Genomic DNA, 8315 nt, shown 5'->3' on the forward strand with positions numbered 1-8315 from the left:
CAAGTGGAACATAAGTTGATAATCATATGTGGGGGGAAAAAAAATCAGTTTCAAGATAAATACAGTGTTTTGTCTTATGTATGGGTTTTTATTTAAAGCTATGTCAATGTCCTGTATATTGTGGATTTTGTTTTTTTGGAGGCAGACCCTCGATTCGCTTCTGGTACCTTTTTGAGTTTGAGATAACCCACCCTCAGGCATGTAATACAGACACAGCAAAAAACAAAATGTCAAAAAGAAACACAAAGACTATGTTTGGTTCTCTTATTTTTACATCATCAGTTAATAAAAGCATGGAGGTACTGTTGGTGTTAACCATGGTTTAGAGTTTAAACATTTATGACTTTCTAAGTGCTGTTTAGAGTGATCTAAATGTCACGTGAATTCAAATTTTCTGCTTCTTCCATTGTTTTTAATCCAAAATAGTATGAGTTTGGGGGAGAGCCGTGCCAGGACGAGATGTTTTCTTCAGTCTGAAGAGAATCATATGTGGGCCACAAACATCCCTGACCCCCAGCAGCATCAATTTTAAATGGGACTTTTGACATGTTTTGCCCTTACAAGCATTGTGCCATCTGCTTTTGTGAGGCTGCAGTGGTCCTTGTTGTGCTTCCAATGGAGTTATGCTTACTTATTCAGCCCAACCCACAAGCTTATGCAAAATTTGTCATCTTGTGTAAGGTTGATAGATATATTCCTCTTTTTTTTATATAATTAAACAGAGGTCGGACGTTTTTAGTTTTGAAAGCAGTCATCCTGTTCAATGGCATATCAATAGTTGGACTCTCTTTTATTTCTTTCCTCTTGATTTGTAGACTTTGCTTGCATCCATAACACAAATACATTTGAAGGCATATGATTGGTGAAACAACTATTAATGGTTTGGTCTGGAATGTTATTATATAGAGATATTTCTGGCAGCAAACTGTAACGTTAGCGATGTTGAATTTAAGCTAATTGTTTTGTAGAATTTAACTAGCACTGGAATAATCAAACAAAGGCATTAACATGTTTCAGGCTTTTGGAAATTTAAATTAAAAGCAACTTTGTGGTGAAGCTCATGCCAAATGTGACACTAGAACAAAGTCTGCAAACGTTTGTAACTGCCGCTCATGGCTAGTTTTGTTTGGCCAACTTTTATTGTTTCATTGTTTCTGCCGTCGCTGAGGCGGAACTAATTATTTGTTTGGCTCGTTCCGCACGTACCTGTTATGCCGACGCACCTCAGAAAAGAACGTGCCACAGGACGACGAGCGGAGTATGTTAGACAAGAAAAACCAAGACATTGAACAGAATTTAAAGGAGATTCATTTAATTCGGGATTAGCCTTCTAGATAACAAGCAGCCTACGAGGTACGTTAACGTTTCTATTGCTTGTTTGAAATATGCAAATTAGCCATGTGAGCCAATGTGCTAGCTACTTGTATGTATGTATGTATGTATGTATGTATGTGAACTTTGTGTTTTCTTTCTTTTGACCCAGTTCTCACGGGTTGGTCCTCGGGCCGAATAAACCTTGTCCATTAATCAAGACCTCGTGACTTGTGTCGTTATCTGGGGGAGCTACAGTGAGAACTCGACTGCTCTGCACGAGTAGACGAGGGAGAAGACGCATGGTGGCCGCGATCCATTGGTGGGAGGAGCCATCGGCGGAGATCAGCCACGTGACTGCCATCCACACAGAAAGGTTGAGGTGCCCGACTGCGAGTTGAGCCGCTTCTAAGGGACTTGTAATTATCAGCACAAGAGACTGACACGTTTTATTTTCATTAGCAAAGTTAATGTTGTTTCTTACCTGTTCTAACGGAAGTCCATTGTTTTTTGATATTTACACTGTTTAGTGTGCTGTAGATAGTCAGTAGTGCTTAGTGTTAAGGTGAATAAGTAATTTATGCATGTGTAGGTAAAATACCATAAACCTATAGTGGTTGATAAAAGTTCAAATAAGAATAATTTGAGTTAATATCAGCTAAGTTATCTTGTGCAGTGACGTAAGTCATTAAACATTTAGACTATAAGGGTAGGTAAAATAGCATTACTTACCATAACAAGAAGTTTCCAACTTAACCAGGCTTAAGCTACCTTAATCTAAATTAAGTAGCCTTTCTTTAAAGGAACAGGTCAAATTAGAAATAAACTTAACTAAACTAAGTACAATGTCAGAGTTAGAGCCTTGCAATGGCAAACAGGAGGCAGAAGAAGACATGCAACCACAGGCGGTGGAAAGCGAAGAAGTTGATAACCCCACTACCTCACAAACCTCACGAAGAAGCCAAAGAGTCCGAAAGTTAACGGAAAAGGGCCAAGAACTGCACGACGAGCAAATAAGAAGATCTGCTAATCGTTTCAGTGTGAGCTATGAGAAGTGGAAGGCTATTGCTAAGGATGCCAAACGAGCGCTACGTGGGTCATGCTCTCCCAACCTGCTTGAAGAACATGCCACAAGGGTAGAAAATGCCTCAAAGGGTCTAAACACTGTTTATGAAGAACTAAGAGAAATTCACATTCCTGATCACGACGTGCGACGCAGAATGGACACGTGTGAAGCTGTCACAAGGTCAATCATTGACACTGCAAGAAACTGTGTGGACACAAGAAAGGACAAAGAACAAGATGTTAATGACAAAGAGTCTATTGTGAAGCCCACAGCCTCAGACAAACTAAGCATCCGATCTTACTGCACTAAGTCTTCAGTTCAATCCCTCTGTAGTTCAAAGATTACGTCTAGACATTCAAGCATATCTTCTGTTAACAGACAAGAAGTTGCTGCTGAAGTTGCTGCGAATGCAGCCACCTTAGAAGTTATGCTAGAGCAAGAACGTCAGATTGAAGAGCTCCAAAAACTTGAAGCTGAAGCTGCAGAGAGACAAAGAGTTGTTGAAGCTAAGCGGAGACAATTAGAAAGGTTAGAGACAATAAAGAAGCTGAAGGCTGCTAAGGCACGGCAACAAGTGTATGATCAGAGTGACAGCTCTGATGAAAACATGAGTGAGCTTCTCTGTCAACCCATCATACAGAAGAAGAGAGAGAGTGTGAAGCATGAAAGTCCATTGCGCTGCTACTCTCCACCAAAATCTGTGACACACCCAAAGCAAGAAGACAGCACAGCCATACTCGTCCGAGCACTGGCAGAGTCCATCAGTGCAAGTCGCCTTCCGATACCTGAACCTTCAACTTTCACTGGTGATCCACTAAAATTCAATGACTGGAAGGTGTCATTTCAGACTCTCATCGACAGAAAGAACATTCCATCAGAAGAAAAAATATATTATCTTCGAAAGTATGTGAGTGGAGCTGCTAAGAAATCCATCGAGAGCTACTTTCTGCTCGGCACTGAGTCAGCTTATCGTGCAGCATGGACCATCCTCGAAGAGAGATATGGAAATCCATTTCTCATAGCAAAGGCCTTCAGAGATAAGCCTGATGGTTGGCCCAAGATAGCTTCTAAGAGCAGTGTTGAACTTCAGGAACTATCTGACTTCCTTCGCAGTTGTGAAGCCGCTATGTCTGAGATCAGAGCTCTTGAAGTACTCAATGACTGCAATGAAAACCAGAAAATCCTTGCAAAACTTCCAGACTGGCTGACCTCAAGATGGAACAGGAAGGTCATTGAAGTCGAAGAACAAAGTTACAGGTTCCCAAGCTTCAGTGAGTTTGTCCAGTTTCTCACACGTGAAGCTAAAATCGCCTGCAACCCAATCACATCCCTACATGCTCTAAAACCAAGCGAAGTTGAAACATTGAAGCTTTCAAAGAATAGAGCTCCTGGAGTTAAGGTGTTGGCAACAAACTTAGACGAGAAGCCTGTTGTCACAAGTTGCATCTTCTGTGAGAAGAAAGGTCTATAGTCTACACAAATGCTATAGATTTATGAATGAGTCCATTTCTGAAAGGGTGAAGTTTGTTCAAGAGCAGAAGTTGTGTTTTGGATGCCTGATGTCTGGTCATCGCTCCAAAGATTGTGAAAAAGGGCAGACCTGCAATACCTGCGAGAAAAAACATCCAACTTGCCTCCATGACAATCGTACCAAAGAAGAACGGATGTTGACCAGACCTGAAAGAGCAAAGAACAGTGACAGGTCTAAAGAGAGATGGGCGGATCATACACAAGGTAGAGCACAAACCACATTGAGTGAGGCAACATCGAACCGAGTCATTCAAGATGTTAAGAACACACACACATCCACAATCATTCCTGTGTGGGTCTCAGCCATAAGTGAGCCAGATCGTGAGTTTCTTGTGTATGCACTCTTGGATACACAAAGTGACACAACCTTTATTCTTAAAGACACAGCAAGATCTCTCAACACAAAGAATGAACCAGTTCAACTGAAACTGTCAACGATGGCGTCAAGAAACACAATCGTCTCAAGCTGGAAATTAACTGGTTTACAAGTGAGAGGATTCTATTCAGACAGAATAGTTCGTCTGCCAGTGACCTACTCAAGAGAGTTCATCCCTGCAAACAGAGATCACATTCCCACTCCAGAGACTGCGAGGGCATGGCCTCATCTTGAACACATCGCAGATGAGATTGCTCCTCAGCAAAGTTGTGATGTTGGCCTTCTAATTGGATATAACTGTCCTCAAGCTCTCTTACCACGACAAATTGTACCTGGTGAAGAAAATCAGCCCTTCGCACAGAGAACAGACTTAGGTTGGAGTGTAGTTGGCTATGGTAACCCATGTCTTGTCTGTGCAGATGAGATAGGAATCAGCCACCAAGTTATCGTCAAGCAAGTGATACCAGGTCTCCTGTCTTCTTCAAATCTCACAAACGAAGTACACTACCTCTGTAGAACCCAGGTCAAGGAAGCAGCTACACCAACAGACATCAAGGTTCTGGAGTCTGACTTTGTTGAAAAGACTTCAGATGATAGTCACATCTCTCAAGAGGATCTACGGTTCATATCAACAATAGAAAGCGGCATCAAACTGAAAGAGGATGGTCACTTGGAAATGCCACTTCCTTTCAAGAAAGGAAACCCAAACTTACCAGATAACAAGGTCTGTGCCATCAACTGACTCAGATGTCTAGAAAGGAAGTTAAGGAGAAACGAACAGTACTACAAGGACTACAAGAAGTTCATGGATGAGACCATAGCGCGTGACGATGCAGAAAGAGTTCCAGAGGCAGAAGCGGGTAATACCCCAGCCTGGTACATTCCACACCATGGGGTGTATCACCCACAAAAGCCTGGAAAAATACGCGTTGTCTTTGACTGCTCGGCAAGGTTTCAAGAGACTTCCTTGAATGACCATCTACTAACTGGTCCCCTGTTGACAAACACCTTGGTGGGAGTCTTATGTCGTTTCAGGAGAAACCCTGTGGCAATCATGTGTGACATAGAACGCATGTTCCATCAATTCCACGTGAAAGCAGAAGACCAGGATTATCTTCGATTCCTGTGGTGGGAGGATGGAAACCTTGAAGCCCAACCTTCAATCTACCGGATGAAAGTCCACCTGTTCGGTGCAGCCTCCTCACCAGGTTGTGCTAATTATGGGCTCAAGCACCTTGCTACGGAAGGACAAGGACACTTCAGTGAAGACACTATCAAGTTCATCCAGAAGGACTTTTACGTCGATGATGGCTTGACAAGCGTGGCATCTGTAAGTGAAGCAATCCAGCTAGCTAAGGAAGCAAGAGAACTCTGCAGCACTGGGAAATTGCGACTGCAAAAGTTCACGTCAAACAGCAAAGAGGTGTTAGCAACGATTCCAAAGGAAGAGTGTGTAGATGCTGCAAAGAATCTTGACATGGCATTGGGTGAGCCACATGTAGAAAGAGCACTCGGTGTACAATGGTGCGTGGAGTCTGACGAGTTCCAGTTCAGAGTGGTCGTAAAAGGAAATCCACTTACTCGAAGAGGAGTTTTGTCAACAGTTGCTTCAGTGTTTGACCCACTCGGATTTGTTGCACCGTTTATCCTTGTTGGAAAGCAGATCTTGCAGCAGATGTGCCGTGATAAGCTCAGTTGGGACGATTCCTTACCTGATGACCTTCGACCCCTTTGGGAAGCTTGGCATCTGGATCTGCAGAACCTGGCTGGTATTAAGATCCCAAGATGTTACATTCCTTCAGGCTTTGAAGTCCAACGTTATGAGCTCAACCATTTCTCTGACGCCAGCATGTCGGGCTATGGAGAGTGCTCATACCTTAGGATGGTCAGCACATCAAGCAAGGTCCACTGCTCCTTAGTCATGGGAAAGTCAAGAGTGGCCCCAACTAAGGTGACAACCATACCAAGGCTGGAGCTATCAGCAGCAGTGGTAGCTGTCCGCACCAGCGACATGCTCAAAAAGGAGCTGGAGATACACTGTGACCAAGAATTCTTTTGGACGGACTCCAAGGTCGTTCTTGGATACATCAATAACGAAGCCCGGAGATTCCACGTGTTTGTTGCAAACCGTGTAGAACGTATCAAACAAAGCACAAAGTCTTCACAATGGAAGTACGTGACATCTGAAGAAAATCCAGCTGATCACACCTCAAGAGGGCTCTCGGCAGAGCAACTTCTAGTTTCTAATTGGTTCAAAGGTCCAAACATTCTCTGGCAGAAGGAGCTACCAAGTGAAGAAATCATGGTGGGAGAGATTCCAAGCAGAAGAAAGTTTGTGTTTTTGAAACCAAAACAAAGGAACTAAGGTCACTGTTGGATCGTCTGCAGAAGTTCTCTGACTGGTCCAGAGCTGTGAAAGCTATTGCGAGACTCAAGCGCTGGGCAAGGGTGACTAAAGGTCTCGAAGCAAGGTCTTCTGAAGCCACTAGCTTACAGGAGAGGAGAGAAGCAGAACTGGTTATAATTAAGATGGTTCAAGAAACCACCCTCTCCCAAGAGATTCGGTGCCTTCAGCGGCACAAAGAGGTGCAGTGCACAGACAGATCCAACAAGCTACACAAGTTGAATCCTTTCGTGGATGACCAAGGCATCCTAAGAGTGGGAGGTCGCTTGACTCATGCTCTCCTACATCCGCATGTGAAGCACCCTGCCATTCTCCCAAGAGACAGTCACATTTCATTCCTGCTTGTCAAACATCATCATGAAAGAGTACATCATCAAGGAAGAGGAATGACAATCAATGCACTGCGAGCAAATGGCATATGGATTCTGGGATGCAGCAAGGCAGTGTCATCTCATATACACAAGTGCATCAAGTGCAGGAAGTTCGTCAAGGAAGATCTCTACCTCAGGAAGAGATGGCGCAGAGTGCAGTTCTTGGCCAACAACTTCTGGTCACACTGGAAGAAAGAATACCTTCTAAATCTTCAACAGAGACAGAAGTGGACTAAGGACCGCAGAAATGCCAAGATCAATGATGTTGTTCTCCTCCAGGATGATGCAACGCAAAGGAGCCAGTGGAGGCTAGCTAAGGTCGTTGAAGTGTACCCAGGGAAGGATGGTAAAGTAAGAAGACTCAAGCTGCTTATCAGTGACTCAATCCTAGATGGAAAGGGAAGGCGCATATCCAAACTTGTTTACCTAGAGAGGCCTATTCAGAAAATAGTTACACTGTTGGAATCAGACTAAATATTTCAGTTTACAATACTCACTCTGATAGAATAAGGTTAGTTCATAGTTTAGAGTTAATATTAAAGGTAATGTTTCACAATACATGCTTTGAGAAGTTAAAGGGAAAAAAATCACTTGGGTGATTTGGTGGGAGTGTAACTGCCGCTCATGGCTAGTTTTGTTTGGCCAACTTTTATTGTTTCATTGTTTCTGCCGTCGCTGAGGCGGAACTAATTATTTGTTTGGCTCGTTCCGCACGTACCTGTTATGCCGACGCACCTCAGAAAAGAACGTGCCACAGGACGACGAGCGGAGTATGTTAGACAAGACAAACCAAGACATTGAACAGAATTTAAAGGAGATTCATTTAATTCGGGATTAGCCTTCTAGATAACAAGCAGCCTACGAGGTACGTTAACGTTTCTATTGCTTGTTTGAAATATGCAAATTAGCCATGTGAGCCAATGTGCTAGCTACTTGTATGTATGTATGTATGTATGTGAACTTTGTGTTTTCTTTCTTTTGACCCAGTTCTCACGGGTTGGTCCTCGGGCCGAATAAACCCTGTCCATTAATCAAGACCTCGTGACTTGTGTCGTTATCTGGGGAGCTACAACGTTTGTTAGCATGACAGAATGCAGCAGACAGCTAGTTCATGATGAGCTGAAAAGGGCATCTCGCTCTTTAAAACTCAAAATGCGGCAGGCTACACTCGAGCGCAATACTGACTTTTACTTCAAATTTCTCTGGATTAGCTTTCTTAGTACAAGAGACGATATTGCTCCCAATATTGAGCAGCTG

General features: G+C 43.2%; 1 protein-coding gene across 1 annotated transcript; it reads left to right on the top strand.

Annotated features, from left to right (window-relative positions):
* The first annotated feature begins 1104 nt into the window (after positions 1–1104).
* LOC306835334 (uncharacterized protein) lies at positions 1105–4678 on the top strand. The gene is made up of 2 exons (XM_079361806.1): positions 1105–1353; positions 1484–4678. The coding sequence occupies exon 2, from the start codon at positions 2157–2159 to the stop codon at positions 3846–3848; it is 1692 nt and encodes a 563-aa protein (XP_079217932.1). The 5' UTR covers positions 1105–1353; positions 1484–2156; the 3' UTR covers positions 3849–4678.
* The last annotated feature ends 3637 nt before the right edge of the window (positions 4679–8315 follow it).

Source organism: Symphodus melops, assembly GCF_947650265.1.
Source record: "Symphodus melops genome assembly, chromosome: 14".
Taxonomy (NCBI): domain Eukaryota; kingdom Metazoa; phylum Chordata; class Actinopteri; order Labriformes; family Labridae; genus Symphodus; species Symphodus melops.